This window comes from Taudactylus pleione, unplaced genomic scaffold (genome assembly GCF_031769625.1).
Source record: "Taudactylus pleione unplaced genomic scaffold, aTauple2 ptg000138l, whole genome shotgun sequence".
NCBI lineage: Eukaryota > Metazoa > Chordata > Amphibia > Anura > Myobatrachidae > Taudactylus > Taudactylus pleione.
The window spans coordinates 9,649,236-9,666,727 of NW_028284540.1; the positions used below are offsets into that span (position 1 = coordinate 9,649,236).

The 17,492-nt window shown below is 42.1% G+C and overlaps 1 protein-coding gene across 1 annotated transcript in view; it reads left to right on the forward strand.

The window, feature by feature from the left end:
• The window catches only part of MRAS (muscle RAS oncogene homolog), a 48,564-nt gene extending 37,718 nt beyond the window's left edge, over window positions 1-10,846 (forward strand). The window contains exons 2-6 of the mRNA XM_088473637.1: window positions 773-991; window positions 6,228-6,381; window positions 6,702-6,801; window positions 7,830-7,909; window positions 9,273-10,846. Of these exons, the coding sequence (XP_088329763.1) occupies window positions 799-991; window positions 6,228-6,381; window positions 6,702-6,801; window positions 7,830-7,909; window positions 9,273-9,372 (627 nt within the window). The 5' untranslated portion in view covers window positions 773-798 and the 3' untranslated portion in view covers window positions 9,373-10,846. The remainder of the gene's footprint in view (window positions 1-772; window positions 992-6,227; window positions 6,382-6,701; window positions 6,802-7,829; window positions 7,910-9,272) is intronic.
• The last annotated feature ends 6,646 nt before the right edge of the window (window positions 10,847-17,492 follow it).

Below are 17,492 nucleotides of genomic sequence, written 5' to 3' on the forward strand. Positions count from 1 at the left end.
TGCTAGTCACAATGGAATTCATCTAGGCATGATCATTCCTAACATTTTAAGCCTATTGTGCCAGGAGGGTTCTTCACTATCGTATGGAACTGCTATTCCAAAGAATGGAAGGATGGCATACATCTAGGTCATCTAAGGATGTAGTGGTTATACTGCCTATGTCTCTGGCAGCAGCAAGTGGCACCCTACCAAAGGTGTAGAACACTATACACATTGAGATCCTCCTATTGGTATTGCCCTTTTGTAGATATAATGATTGATCTAGATTTCAGCGCAAAGAGTTTTTTCAGCAAAAGACTAAAATACATTTAAATTGTACTCATAAAAATGTAGTATGTAAGTGTTTTCTGTCTGGGGCATGCTGCACACAACCAGCCTACGCTTTACACCATGAATTTTACAGTTAGCTTACCCATATATGGGCTTGTTCTTAACTGTACATTGACCGCTTGGAATAGCATGCATGTAGAAATTATCACCAAACAGCAATTTATTGGGTTTCTTTACACACATCAGTTGGTTTTGTATTAGTATTAGACAGAACATCTAATTATTTAATATTCCAATGGCACATGCAAATGAACATTTCTGCTATCATTTTTGTTACTTAAATAAAGGGAGCCACAAGGGCAAATACAGCATAAACCATAAAGTATAGACCTTTTAAGGCAGCTGTGATGTCGCTTAACAGACACTTTTGACTGTAACCCATTTAGTGATTTTCATCCACTTTCTTACCTTGTGTCTAATAGTCTTTGCTTATTCCCACAAGGTACCAACAAAGCTACTGTGGATAACATGGCTACCAGTGCAGTGCTGAGTGAGAACCTACCCACTTACAAGCTGGTGGTGGTGGGCGATGGAGGAGTGGGGAAAAGTGCGCTCACAATCCAGTTTTTCCAGAAGATATTTGTGCCCGATTATGACCCCACTATAGAAGATTCCTACCTAAAGCACACGGAAATAGATGGGCAGTGGGCCATTCTCGATGGTAAAGAATTTGCAGAAGCTGCTTTTTTCTTTATTTTTTTTGAGGCTCATGAAACTCTTGAATTTACCAAGAAGTGAGTTTAGCTGAGAGTGAGATGTCTGTTGGCGAAGCAGACCGAGATATCTCCCCCGAGTAGCAGGTTTTGCAGGAGATTACTCACCCGAGATTGCAGTGTTTTCTCTCTGTAAATCTCTCCTGAGCTAGCAGCACATATCAGTGAGATATGTGCTGGCTGCTTTTGTGTTAAGACCTGCAAAGCTTAACCAGCCTTGAACTTGCCAGCCTGTCCTGGTTCTTAAATTACTGTGGAACCCTACTAATTTTGTTCCCTGTCATTTTAAGGACCAGCACCTGGCTGCAGGGCCAGACCTGGTTTTAAATATAGGGGGGAAAAATGCGTGAGGTTCCCCCTGTATTTAAAACCAGCTCCAGACCCTTTCTAGTGGGGAACTGATGCCACAGCCAGGGGTTCCCCTCTCTAGGGCACCCCTGTCCTAGGCTAATGGCCCGGGGCTGTCCCCGCCACTCCTGGGCGGTGGGTGGCAGTTTGATAGCACATGTAGTGTATAAAAATGTGAATTATTCACATTGTCTTTGCAGTGGAACTACAGGTCCCAGCAAGCCTCCACAGCATGCTGGTACTTGGAGAACCACAAGTACCAGCATGCGGGGCATTAGGGGGGCCACTGGTACATGTACTTCACATATAAAGAAATGTGTAAAAAAACACAAGACCTACACACCGTGAAAATAAAGATTTATTACATCCATACACACTCACACATACTCACCTGCTGCCAGATGTTCACGTCCCCTTCTCAACGTAAAGTATCCTATGGAAGTACCTTTGTCCCACGATGTTCTCCGCAAAAAAATTAAAAAGTACCTTAGGACACCCCAAAAAAGTATTTTTGTTTTGGGGGCGAAAAAAACAAAGTTGTGGGACAAACTTCTAAACTAGCGAAATAGACTCCAGGGGGTCCCCAAGTATGCCCCAGATGTTTTTTTGATTGCAAGTGGTTGCGGCAGGTGGATTTTTCAAGTTTTTTAAAACTTCATATTAGCAACTTTAAAATATGCTAGTACCTGTTTTCAAGTACCCCAAACTTGATGGGACACCTTATTTTTACCAAAAAAAAGTTGCTAAATGCTATTCTTCATCACTTTACCAAAGACGCTATATAGCACCTATTGAGACCCCACATACCTTTAGCAGGGCTATTCAGGGGTACCCATAGTGATCCCCCATGTCAGTGCATCTTTTGAGGGGCGTCAAACTGATTTCTCCAAAACTGACAGGACTTTTCACCAATTTCAGTTTCGCCGGGTCCCGTTTTCGCCGATTCCAAATTAAATACGGGGATAAGCGGGGACGAGCGTGACACTTTTTCGCACCCAAAACCCGCGATGACGGCAAAGTCCGGCAATGGACTTTTCGCTCCAAATTGAATATGGGTCTTAGTCTACGCCTTTACGCTAGAACATGTTCCAATAGCAGTGGATGAAGAGATGATAGGTTGCTTAGATACAGCACAGAACACTGCGCAGGTATTAAACATCCTGATAGGTAAACCAAATTTCTATTTCAATTCTTTGTGCTACACTCAATGTGGCAAGTGTGTCTAAAACTGTTGCAAATCAGAACATTTAAGGTTCACCTATAGTTACATTCTTATTTATAACCATTATGTATGTTGCAGCTCTCTGTAATGACACACATGGGTATGCATCTGCTGGTTTTAGTTTGGTCGCTGGCTGTAAGTTATAGCACTGCATTCTAGACAAGTAATTAATATTTTAAATTTTCTACCTGTATTATAAATGCATAATGCCATGTTGGCCTATTACATATCTGCACTGTGCAGAAATGTGGCAAACTATTATGCAGTAATTTGGTTGTGGGCTAATGGCATAGCACCGCTAACAAGTTGTTGTCGTCTATAGACCTATGGAATGTGCTTCCTGGAGTACGTAATGTTTTAGATGCTGTTTGGCCCCCTCTATGCTTATGTTTATTGTTCATGTAAATATATGGTAATTTCTAATCTAGAATGTTTGTGCACTGAATGTATAAGAATCCTGCATTGCTGGAAGTGTGATATGACTGACAGCCTGGACTGAAGGCAGCTGCTGTCTACCTTTCTGTTGCTCTACCCAAAGTGTATGAATAACCCAGCCAACCTGGTCCTCATCACAGCTATAGAATTCATCCTGACAACACTGCTCATTTCTTCCCACTTAACATCATGTCCATAAATCAGGACTGACAGTAGCTGCTAATCTCTTCCATGGAGCTGCTGGCTACCTAAGTGACTCTGGCTGCAGTTACATGTGGGAGTATATAACTGTGTAGCCTGGGATGTATGGGTGCTGAGTAACCAGGGCCAGCTCCATGGTTGGAGGCACCCTGAGCCAGCTCCTTAAAGTGCGCCTTTACGTCGCGCCCGACCAAAAATGAGGGAGCAGCCTAATTACAATAGGCCACGCCCCCTATGTGACGTTATTTGAGGTGGGTCCGCACGGTACGCCTCCAAATAACGTCAGGCTGGGGGGAACCTCACTAGCTGGGCTTCCCCCAGCCCTCTCCCATTACTGAATGGATGCCGCGCAACATCCATTCAGACTCCGGGGTCTGGCACCGCCGCATAGCTGCGGTGGTCGGGGTCCCCAACCTCCCGATTTCACCACCCGTGGGCCACTTCAGCCCATGGGTGGAACAACGGGACAGTACTGTCCCGCTGAAATTTGGATGTTGGGAAGGGATGCGCACCCTCTATGGGTGGCACCCTGTGCGACCGCACTGGTCGAACACCCCTAGAGCTGGCCCTGTGAGTAACAGTATTGCTAGTAGTTGTGCTGATGTGGCTACTGAGGACTGTGTCTAACATGAACCAAAGCGGCAGAGGGAGAAAGGGGTGGGGGGGGGGGGGGCAAAACTGAAATTTAAAAATGAATTATTCTGCTGCACACATTAGAGGTTCCAAATTCTGCCATTACAGTCCAGGTTTTGGGGATAGCCATGCTTGAGTCCAGATGGTTAAATCAAATTGACTGAGGTACTAATTAAGGAACCTGTGCTCGAACATCGATATCCTTAAAACATGATGTAGAATGGCGGAGTTTGGGAACCTCTGCTGTATATAACAAATCTAAGGATCAATATGTATATTGGGCCACTGATACAGGCATATACTGCAAACTAAGGCCCTCATTCAGAGCCACTCGCTATTTGCGGTCGTTCGTTCTAAAACAAGGGGTGGCTATTCAAATGAACCGTTCGCTGTTTGCGGTCTGTTCACGCCTCTATGTCTGAACGAGCGAACAAAACTTGCGTTCGTTTTTTGGAAAGATACGCCCCCTTTCCGCTCGCATCCTACGTCATGTCCGCTATTTATTAGATTAATCGAGTACATCGACAAGGGTATGAACTGCTCGCTATTCTTGGGGTTGGTGTTTGCTACCACAATTTTGCGAGCAGTTCTGACTATAAAATAACCCAGTGACGTGGTCAATGACGCTGCTGTATTAATTATGCACACCCATAAAACGCCCGTTTTGACCTTTAAGCACGCCTGCGTTCTGATTTCCACTCCCCATTTTCAAGCACCTTCCCCTGTTACCACCCACATACGCCTCTTTCTGTCACTCAAAATAGCAGGCATTCGCTATTTTGCGAGCACATGAATTTCGGCCGCACTGACTGGTTCGCGCATGCGTATAACGATCCGTACGCATGCGCAGTTGGGCTAACATCGCTCGGAACGAACGAGCGGCCGCTTACGAGCGGCTCTGAATCAGGCCCTAAGTTTTTACTAATTAGTCTGTACCAGCAGTGAAGATGCTAAACTAATGGAGCATACACACGGTCACATTTTTCTTCAGATCTGAACGATAACGATTGAAAAAATCTTTCAATTGTTCATATCTGAAGGAAAATCTGACATATCTGTCAGATGAACGATGCGCGTTCCAGATGGTCAGATAACGATATCTGAAATCTGATATGTTTGCAGTCAGACTTGGACCATTCCATTCATTTTAATGCAGTAAAAAATCATTCAAATCTTTGGTAAATCATTCAAATCGTTCATCTGACAGATCTGACAAATCTGACTGTGTATGCTCCATAATAGTACATTATAATCTAACTGTGTGCCAAGATTCTATTTGTGTTCCAAGTTCTCTTTGACCAGGGCAGCTCCTTTACAGCATCACCCACCCGGCACTGCTGACCTGCACAGACATGTAAAACACAACTTCTAGTGAGAGCACAGCCCTCGGGGTGGGGGGATCCTCTATCGGGGGTGGGCAATAAGCGGCCCTCCAGCTGTTGTTGCAATACATGCTGGGATTTGTAGTTCAACATTTTTAGCATGGCCAAATAGCAAAACTGGTGCAGGGCATGCTGGGATGTGTAGATTTACAACGTCTGGAGGGCCGCTTATTGCCCACCCCTACTCTATATGTATAGTGCCACACCATTGTGTGAAATCCAAACATTTCTCAGGATACACATTAAGTAATTAAAAATGTTTACATTTTTCTAGACTGGAGAAGCCTACTGTATAACTATGGAATAATGGTCGAGAGCGCATAACCTAAAACAAGATCCAATATATAAAGGCAATGTGCTACCCACAGACATGACTGTAGAGGGTGTGTGTCAGTTCCTCTTTTTCTAACACTCTTTGGGGTAAATTTACTAAAGTGAGTTTTAGAAGAGATGTTGCCCATAGCAACCAATTAGATTCTAGCTATTATCTTCTAGAAGGTGCTAGTTAAATGTTAAGTAGAATCTGATTGGTTGATATGGGCAACATCTCTACAAAGTCACTACTAAAATCTGTCACTTTAATAAATTTACCCCTTTAACTCCATATGTTTCCCACCATTTAAACTCATGATATTCACAAATTAAAAGGACAAGCAGGAATAATCTTCTAAAAGTTACTTTTTTGGGACCTAAAAAGTATATGGTGGAATCTATGAGCAAACTTCTGAAAAATCAAGGTTGCCCACTTCATCTAATGTCTTTCAATAGATGGTATCCATCATGCTCACAGCCTAATGTTTAAACCTGCTTTGCACCAAGGAACACTCATGCATTTGTACATGTCATAAAAAGTATATCTTGTTTTTACTAATGAGCCATCTTTTGTGTGTCTGATCCACTTCCCTGTTTAGACTTTTTGTGAAGGTGGCTCAGTGAGTAAGTAGCTCTCTCTGGTTTCTCCAGTATTAGACACAGCAGGGCAGGAGGAATTCAGCGCTATGAGAGAGCAATATATGAGAACAGGGGACGGCTTCCTGATTGTCTACTCTGTCACAGACAAAGCAAGTTTTGAGCATGTGGATCGTTTTCACCAACTCATCCTTAGGGTCAAAGACAGGTGAGTATTAAACACCATGAATTGTGAGCATACAGTTTATTGTGCAAATCTCCTGATGTGGTTGGTACTGCTGATGGTTGTTTTAATCCCCAAAATATAAGCAGTATGGAGACTCTTTAAATCCTGCATTTGCCCCTAACTAATGCAACTATTACACATAAATTTCAGGGCTTTGCTAAACGGTTGGTATATTTACCCTCCAGGTGTTGCAACATTTTTCTGTTGTTGGGTGGATGTTGGTTATAGTAATTCAGGTGCTGAGTGTACATCGATTAAATCATCTAGTCCTTGACACTGTTCGCTCTTGCTCATTGTTTCAGAGAATCATTTCCGATGATACTGGTTGCAAACAAGGTTGACTTGATGCACTTGAGGAAAATTTCAAGCGAACAAGGAAATGAAATGGCAGTAAAGCACAACGTAAGTGCAAGGTCTGGTACAACGTGTTTAAAGTGTTCATCCTTCTTCCTGATATTATGGATATACAAGGTTGGGGATACACAAGCCAAGTAGCTAAAGTTGTCTGAAGGTGGAAACACCTCTTAAATCTAGGTAACTTACAGAAGGGGCTTATCCAAGATCAGGCACGGGCACATGCTATTTGCATCATGCTAAAAGCGTTGTTTTTCATGTGTCATGCTAGACACTACTAACTTTAGCACAAAGAATGGACAAATATGTGCTGTAATAATATTACACAACTCTTGTAAGCGAAAAATAACCAAAAATACAAATGTAATAGCTCAGGATTTGGCATTGGTGACTTCCCTGCAAGTCTGATGTTTTAAAGGGCAATTTAGGTTTGTTTTGCCTTTTTAATTGATTGCTGCTTTTAAAGAAAAATCTGGTAGATCCCCCAGAAGTACCCCCGATGCCTGCATCTCAGGCTATTACATTTCCCCCTAAATGTAAGTTTCAAAAATGTTTAAAATGTGCCAGGAAATTAATGGTATGTAATATTTCAAGGCTTGGTACTAATAATCCTGTTACTGCAAAAACAATAAGGACTTTGTTAAATAAATTGAAGAGAAAATTCTGCTGCATAGCTTCAGAATTCTATACAATAGATCATTTAATATGCAAGTGGGGACCAGAAGAAAAGCTGTACATGGCCGCGCTTCCTTTCATGAATAAGCATGTGTGAACTGTAGTCTTAACATTTAGGGGTATATTTACTAAAGTCTGATTGGTTGCTATGGGCAACATCTCTACTCCTAAAACCTGCACTTTAGTAAATATACCCCTTAGAATGGCCTACTGGCAGTGCCAAACACTACCAGTGGTTCTATAACAATGGAATACCACAGATTTTGGACTATTTGAATAATTTGTCAGGAGGGTTCCCTGATGTCCTGGGAAGATCAGAATATCTGCTATATGGCAGTTAGGTGTTTTATGGGTTTTTTTGTACACAATGTCACATTTTAGGTTTTTGTTTTGAATTTTAGATTCCTTACATAGAGACAAGTGCTAAGGACCCACCTCAGAATGTGGACAAAGCTTTCCATGATCTTGTGAGAGTGATTAGGTGTGTATATGTATATCCAGTCTATTAAAATCACTAATTCCATCCTTTTTTTTTTTTTTCTTTTTTCTGACATTTGAATGTAAATTGCAGCATCCTATAAACATACTATATTAATGCACTGCTTGGTGGGTCTGCTTATGTTGCAAATCTAAAGTTTTTGCCCTGATACTGAGTCACAAACAAGTTCAAATGAGTCCTTTATTAAGTGAGTTTTAGTAAACCTGTGCATCTTTGCATATATCTGGGTGATTCTGAGTCCGACATCTCAGTTGTTTCTTTCTGTCCATCAAATAGGTGTTACTGGGGGACAACTGGACAAATGATTGGAAGAGAATCATGTGTATGGCGAGTGGATACCATTCAGTCGCATCTTACCCCTAACATAGGCTGTGAAGTTGCAGAGATGCATCCCACTCACAATATGGGCGGATACTCGCACTAAGCTTCAGATCACGGCTGGCGTACTTAATTTTGGCAGAGTTGCATTTCACGCTTTCCAGGTCCCTCATGTTCATCTCCCCTCCCACTGGCCCAAAAATCTGGTAAAATAATCCTTACCCCTCCATGCCCGCATAGCACAGCTCTCCCAGTAATATTTTATTGTGACAATAAGTGGTGTGTTGTTTTTTTTCTTGTCCCTTGATGAAGCACAATTAAATATGCTAAAGCAAAATACTGCGGTGCATTCAAAATCCATAAATATAAAATGAAGAACTATTGATCACTAGGCTGTGATGTGTGTGAAATCTGCAGCTTTGAAGTGACCAAGAAAATGGTTTCTGTGTAAATGGATTAGTAGGGTATAATGGAATGCTTTTTTGTAAAGAGAACTTACATTTATACACTTCCATTCTACAAATCTGATGATTACATTATTCAGGTAAACTTAAGCTGGTTACACACCTAATACAATCGTCTGGCCGTTCTTTCCATTACAACCTGTTCTTTTGATATCGAAAGAGTGTGTACGCACCTTCGATCGTATTTTGACGGAAACTGGTCTAATCGAAAGATTGCATCTTATATGCAGTTTAATATTCATTATATGGGTTGACATTGAGTCTACACCAGCAGCAGCAGCGCTGTCTCTGTGGGTTTGACAAAATATTGTAAAAAATTGTACGTCGGAGATGAAAGGTCGCAAGTATGATTGTATAGGCGTATCGGCACTGTGACTTCACTCCTGATTGGAAGTCCTGACCAATCATTGCATCAAAAGCTTAATCGCAATGGTGTGTACCCAGCTTTGGTTGCAACTGTTTCTGAACCCTCACGAAGTTTAGAAGTAGCCAAATTAAAATTATGCAAAATGTGTGTAAATTTTATTACCTTTAAAACCTTTGCCCCTTTCTATAATTACCAGGCAACAGCTTCCAGAGAAGAGTCAGAAGCGGAAGAGAAACACGAAGTGGAGAGGAGACCGCGGGTCTGGGACACACAGGCTGCAGTGCGTGGTTTTGTGATGCTTTGCTACTGACTGAACAGTTAACACTGTACAATGCCTGTTCTGCACCCCCCACTACCCCAGTTTGGGGACTACTTAGTGTATAACTGAAACTGGGCTGGACCCACAAGGCCTGTGCCAGTCGTTGAGCCAGCTCCATGTGCCTAGACTGTGGGCACCAACAAACGCCCACTCACCAGTCTGCATAAGGTTTGAAAACCTTGGTTCTCCCTCCTCCACCAACTTGACACGCTGAAAATGGATATGCTTTTATTCCTTTTTACGTCCGATACACTTTTTAGTTCTAGTGGCGAGAATTAAATACTTTGATATGACACTGAAAGTAGGAAATTATTAGAACTCATGGCATTGAGCCATTTGACTGAAGACCAGGAACAGTCCTGTGTTGTTTACAATCTAACTGCCAGGGAGTCATCCTGCAGCCAATTGTCATTTTCTGTCAAATGCCAGTGTTTGCAGTAAAACTTCCATTCACCAACATGTTCTTCGTAGCCTGATGGTCTGTCATAAATCTTGTTTGAGCATCTAAAAAAAGTTACCCATTTTCTGTCCTCATTTTTATTAATGACCTGAGAAGCCGAGAAATACCTTTTGCTGTGGTATATGCTACCTACCACTAGTTTGTGTGAAGGCGTTAAGTCTATGCTTTTGCTTATTTTAGACTGGCAGGAAATTAAATTTTTTATTTTTGTTATATTTTTACTAATGACCTGTGTGGACACGTTGGGTTAACCGATCAGGACCACTGCACTGGGAGATCCACTGTCAGCCTGGCTGCTGAAACTAAACAATGTTTCACAGTATCCTGTAACCGCCATAGGTGGAGGAACGTTACAGAGGACCAGTATGGCTACTCCCGTACACAATTCTGTAACATCCCTGGTGCTATATTTCATGTTCTTTGCAGTAGTCCTTAAAATTTTATCTTGGAAAACTGGATGATTTATTTTGTTTTACATCCCTTTTTTATAGACTTTACAGTAAAGCACTTTTCTAACATCTCATAAAAGCAAAAAAGTGAGATCTAGAAGACATTCTAATTGTAAACAGACCTAATGTCATATCCCTTATTAAATCATCATGTGAGATCTTCTGGTGCTTACTTCAGTAACCCTATCTCCTCCAAGCCATATGTTGTAAGCCCAAGCACTCACAGGGTTAAGAAGCCCATCTGAAATGAATAAGTATTTGAGAGCGAGAATACATTCCAGCTGGCGTGGTACCCCAGACAATGTGTCAAATGCTGGATTGGTGCCAAACTGGAGGAAGAGGAAAAAAAACTTTTATTCCCTGAGTTTTAATTTGTGTGAGGACTTGTCAAACAGTGTTTCAGTGATATGTGCAATTCTGCAGGGAATTTACAGGTACAGTGGGAAGATTGTCTAGAAATGTAATTCCACTGATTTTATGTTTTGTGAATGTATTAACTTATTTCTTGGGGAATAAATGGTAGGAACTTTGTTTCAAACATCTGGGAGAAGTGCCGGCTCTGTTTGTTTTATTTAGAGGAGGTCAGAGAGAACCGTACATTTTATCAGGATCCGCTGGTCTAAATCTATGTTTGTTTTTCATGTAGAGGGTCCCAGGGAAGCATTCATCATTCGGGGATGCTGAGAATCATCAGTCACTTCCTGTGAACATTAACAAAGTTCTGTTTTGGATAGTTGTTTTTTTTTAAAGGGGAACTAAGGCCCTGATTCAGAGCCGGTCGCTCTGACAGAGCGCTCGCTCTGAATCAGGGCCGGTTTTTTTTTTATTTATTTATTTTTTAGAACGGCCTCCTGGCCGCTCGCATAGCTGTGGGTGACCACCCACAGCTATAGCGAGCCACCAGGAAGATGTTCAAGACCATCGCGACCATCGGGCTTGCGACGAGACCCTTGTGGTAGGGTCTTGTTGCCGCAAGCCCCATTGTGATGTCAGTGGGGCCGCCCCCAGACGGTAGGCGTTCTCATGGGAACGCCTCCGTCTAGGCAGCCACCCCCCCCGACCCGCCCACCAAAGGGGGCGTGCTGTCACTCAACATCAACAGCATGTCCCCTTTGGAGGCGGCTTGCCCTTCACTACGCGGGTCTCGCGCATGCGCACTACGGAGCCGGCTCCGTCGTGTGCATGCACTCTGGGCCACCATCGACCCGGTTGCGAGCGCTTGCGACCAGGTCTGAATCAGGCCCAAAGTACAAATACTAGACCCTGGTGGTTTCAAGAGTGATCTATGTATGCTTCTTCCAATATGTAATCCTAAAATGCTTCTTTCTCAGCTAGAGCTGCCATATGACTAATCCATGGGTGAATGGAGGTATTGTGTGCAGTATATACTGACAGGAATTGCTCCACTATAATTATTATTATGATTATTATTATCCTTTATATGGCACCACAAGGGTTCCAAAGCGCCTCATAAAGTACATAAACAAATGAGCAAACACAAAAGCAGTGACTTACAGTACAAAACAATGCAGGACAAGGATATAGTTTATATACATTGCTGCAATAGTAGTCATAAAACACAAAAATAAGCAGCAGGGCGTCAGTTACCAAGTGCTAGGTGCCCTTGTGGGGAGTTTGGAGTAGATGATTGTATGAGGAAGAGAAGGAGAAGCACATGAAGATAGAGGGCCCTGCTCGTTAGAGTTTACATTCTAAAGGGGAGGGGCAGAAAGACAGAAGTGACACAGATGGGGTAGATAGAATAAGCATGGAGCAGCAGGTTAGGATGAGAACTGTAAGGCTTTGATGAAGCAGTGGGTCTTGAGAGCCCATTTGAAAATTTATGGAGAGTCTGATAGGTAGAGTTTCAGAAGTAGGGTGCAGCACAGGCAAAATCTTGGAGGTGGGAGGAAGTAATCAGTTGGCAAGAGAGGCGGCGTGCATGTGGTGGGCGGGCAGGAGTGTGAAGTGATCAGAGATGTAAATGTATAGGATTGGGTGAGGGCTTTGTGAGTGTAAGAACCTTGAATTAGGTTCTGAAGGGGAAAAGGAGCCAGTGTAGGGCAGGTAGGAGAACGGAGGCAGATGTAGAATGTTTGGAGAGGAAGATGAGTCGAGCAGCAGCATTGAGGACAGATTGGTGTCGGAGTAAGGTAGGCCAGGTAAAAGGAGGTTACAATACTCCATTCTCACTCCAGAGTGAGAGAGGGTCTAATGCTGGAAATATTTTTGAGATGGAAGCGGGAGCACTGTGAGAGGTACTGAATGTGTGGTTTGAAGGAGAGGGAGGAGTCGAGGATAACTCCAAGACAGCGCACTTGGGTACTAGAGCAGATAGTTTGTGCTGTTAATAGATAATGAAATCGTGGGAAGCGAGGTTATGTGGGAGGGTGGGAAGATGATCAGCTCAGTCTTATTAAGTTTAAGAAAACACTGGGACATCCAGGAAGAGGTAGCAGAGAGGCAGTTGGAGAAATGGGTGAGGAAAGAGGTCAGGGGGAGGAAAGATAGATCGGAGTATCATAAGCATAGAGATGATATTGGAGGCCAAAACAGCTGATGAGTTCACCTAAAGAAGATGTATAGAGTGAAAATAGGAGAGGATCAAGAACAGAACCTTGGAGAACACCTACTGTTAGTGGAAACTGGTGGGAAGAGGAGACAAAGGAGGAGCGGTCAGAAAGGTAGGAGCACAGCCAGGAGAGGGCAGTATCGGGTAGACCAAGTGCGTGAAGGATCTGCATGAGGGGAGGGTGGTCCACAATGTCAAAAGCAGCATAGAGGTCAAGGAGAATGAGCAAAGAGCAGTGGCACCATAATGTAAATCTTTCCTTATCCTCTTAAAGTGATACTTTGTTACACATACTTAAGGTGTCCAGTCAGCAAAGTGTTAAACTAGATTCAATGGCCATTAAAATCAATGCAACTTCTACATAAAACATTCCACTTATTTCTAGATTACTTTTTAAACAAAGCACTATCATTTTCATAATAAAACACATACCCTTATAAATCCTGTATTTGGAAATATTAAATAAATCTTAGGCTATGGTCTGTGAGGTTTAATAAATGTTTACATTATTTTGAGCATCCCTTCAACTGATGTACACCCTAATGCAAAAATAAAATCCATTAAGATGGAAGAAGCTTGAATTAAAAACAAATCATATGAGATGCACATATACACACGTGTACACATATACACGTGTGTGTGTGTGTATATATATATATATATATATATATATATATATAATGACTGTGCCAAGGTGGTGAATGCATGCATCAAAAAAAATTTGCATGGATGTAAAAGTATTTTTTGACTGATAACAACTTAATATAACAAGGCTTCTCTCAATAGAAAATAATATATTTGATATCAACATAATGCACATATAAAAAACACAAAAAAACAATACAATTGTTAAATCTATGCAATGAGATAACAATTATTGCTGGTACAACTTGTGGTTCAGTGTGTAAAAGTGGAATGATAATTCTTCTTAGTCCAAGAAACCTTTTGATCCTTAAAAGTCTTAAGAGTCTCTAATAGTAAGAGTCCAATTCCTTCTGCTCAGTTACCGACCTACCTAATTACAAGGACACCCGTTACTCGTGCAGAGCACAGTGTACCTGGATATCAATTTGACACCCATTCTGTAGCGGCTGCTACCTACATTGCAGCCCGGGGTTTTCCACATTGCCAGAGGACGTGCAGCACACAGGAGCACGGAATATATGGTATAAACCCAGCTCGGGTTACCCAGAGCGGAGTACACACAGGCTGTTTCAGCCCACCATACAACAGACTCTGCCGATTTACAAGTATACTTACAGGTAAGAGAACAATACTGTTTGGCTACCTCGGCCGATGAGCAGATTGGAAACTTTGTGATACCTTTTATATCTTTTATTATGAGAGACTCTAAACACTTTTAAGGATCAAAGGTTTCTTGGACTAATAAGGATTATCATTCCACTTATACACACTGAGGACCTCATTCAGAGCCGCTAGCAAAATGCGCTCGCTCGCTCTGAATGAGGGCGTCCGCATTTCTAAAAAGAGCTGGCCGCTCGCTAAGCTGTGGGTGACCACTCACAGCTTTAGCGAGCGGCCAGGTTGACTATCGCGACCATCGGGGCTTGCGACGAGACCCTTGTGGTAGGGTCTCGTCAGCCGCAAGCCCCAGAGAGCTTCTGGCTCTAATAGAGCCGGAAGCTCTCCCACTGACATCACTGGTGATGTCAGTGGGGCCGCCCACAAGCGGCAGGCGTTCGTTTGGGTACGCCTCCGTTTGTAAAGCCACCCCCCGCCACGCCTACAAAACGGGGTGAGATGTCCATCACCATCGACAGCCGCCCCTTTTGCAGTGAGCCCCGGAGCGAGAGAATTAAATCTCTCTCTCCAGGGCTTGCGCACGCGCAGTGCGGCCGCTGTGCATGCGCAGCGCCCAACATCGACCCGCTTGCGAGCGCTCAAGCACTTGCGAGCGGGTCTGAATGAGATCCTGAGCCACAAGTGGTACCAGCAATCATTTTTATCTCATTGCATATATTTAACAATTAGATTGTATTGTGTTTTTTTTTGTGTGTGTTTTCTATATGTGTATTATGTTGATATTAAATATATTATTCTTTTATTGAGAGAAGCCTTGTTATATTAACTGTTATCAGTCAACCAATACCTTTTTATATCTATGCAAAAAAATGTTGATGCATATATTCACCTTGGTGCAGTCCTATATATATGTACAGGTGTACATATATATTTTCTTTTGTGAGTGTGCTCCTTTTTGGGTCAACTGGTAACTGACCATTTGGACTTTCAGCAGCCTAGGTAGGTGAACCTAGCACAAGAATAGTAGTCTCTAGACACTAACGACTTAATAGGCTTCAATCATACAGTACAATATCACCTGATTTTCCTATTCCATTACTTTTTATGCAGGGTTTTACTTAATTTGCACATGTAAAATATGCCCTGATAAAAGGCTTACTATCATCCAGCTCGGCAAGGGTAGTATATGTGCGTGATTTACACTGGGAGCTGTGTTGGTAGTAAATATTTAATACCTGCCATGAAGGGAAATGCTAATTACTTTTCTGTCCAACTCTACACTAGCCCCAACATGTTCTTGCCTGTATTAAATGGTTCTGGCTACATAAAAGGATTCTTATTGAAAGTATAGGCAGACTCTTGACTAGAGGCGTAACTAGGGTTCATGGCGCCCAGGGCAAATTAAAGAATGGTGTCCCCTAAAAATAGTTCTATAAATGTATATACATAGATATGCAGCGCTTGACAATTTTATTTTACATGTAAAAGCCAGCTTAAAGGTTTAGGAGCCAGACCATCTGCAACCAAAATATATGAAAATGTCAAAAGAGCAACACACATGCGCCTTCAAGCTTCCCTGCATGCGATCAGACCCCTCTACATGTTAGTTAGGATCAGGAACCTAATTAATAGTATTTCACAAAGTAGTAACTTCAATTTATAGTTTGTCACAGCACAGTGCCCATCAATTTATATTATGCCACACAGTAGTGCCTCCAAATCATAGTATACCACAGCATAGTGCCCACCAATTCATAGTATGCTAGTGTAGTGGATCCAATTCATAGTATGACTTACACAATGCCTACCAACTCATTGTATGTCACCATGGTACTCCAAATTGATATGACATACCACAGTACCCCCAATATATAATATTCCACATTGTAGTGCCCCCAATCCATAGTATCACCACTGCCATAAATCCAAAAAGCATATTAGCAAAGTGATCAGTGACATTAAAAATATAACAGAAATATAAAGAGACAACCAAGGTGTGAATAATATACATATTTACAGATCAGACAACTTAACAAATGTTACTAGAAAAATCATACATGATATACTAATGCACAAAACATGGAGTTCTCACAAGTAGTTTATAATGCAATTTAGTCACTTTGCAGCTTATGAGACTGATATATAGTAAATAGGAGTCTACTTAGGCATTCTGACATTCATTGATGTGGAGGGTCATATACTGCCATTCCTGTCTATTGCAGCAGCAGGTTACCTGACCTCAGCAATAAAGTAGAAGCTAACAGTTGCCTACACAGGCAGCACACAGGGTGAGGGTTAGGGGGCAGCACAGGTGCGAGGTGGTAGGCACACAGGGTGAGGGTTGGGGCAGCATGGATGAGGTGGCAGGCACACAGGGTGAGAGTTAGGGGACAGCACAGGGGTGAGATGGCAGGCACACAGGGTGAGGGTAAGGAGACAGCACACACGAGTGTGAGGTGACAGGCACACAGGGTGAGGCTGTGTCATAATTAGATGTTCAGTCTGGTGCCAGCCTCACCTAATAACCGAAGTCCAGACACCTCTCACACCCAGTGATGCTGGATACTCCCCCTCTCTGCCTCATCCTACCCCTATTGGCCCGGCGGTAACAGCTACCTCCCCATGACATCGTAGGGCGGGCAGTAAGAGTCTAAAGTATATCACCCTACACTACCCCAAAAAATTTAGGTTTTCCAGAGATTGGGGAGGGCTCATTTTACCTGCACATCCTTGAATCAAGCCATGTACCTTCTTGGTAGTAGTTGTCATGCAATCATCAGACCTTCGTAGTAGTTGTCATGCAATCATCAGACTTAAACAGAATACACAAAGGGGGATCTAAAGCTCAGATATTGCCCATATTATGTCATATACAAAGCTGTCCCTTAATTTAATGTGGTAGGTTTTTTTTATATAATTAATGGTATACTTTGTTGGACTACCATTTCTTATGACACATTGTAAGTATTTATATTGAGTTTGCAAAAATTGTAAAAAAAAAATTCCAGTGCAGGTTTTGATATTAAAACCACTGCATAATATCCTGCTTTTTTCAAAAATTTTAATAGTGCCTAAACAATAACCACAAATTATATATCATTTGCTTTTAGTTCACTTTTTAAATGAGAAAAAAAAAATTGGTTACATATTTTATGTTTTAGAGCAAAAATACTAATGGTATCTACTGACAAAAAAATTGATAATTTGCATGGATACTGCATAAAAGAAAAATATTGATGTTGGAATGCAATTGGTGCAAATTTTGACAAATGGGCTCAGCACAGGACTGAGAAAACCTTAAGCAACAAAGAGGTTAAATGGGTGTGTACAGAAAACAGCAAAATTGGTGATCG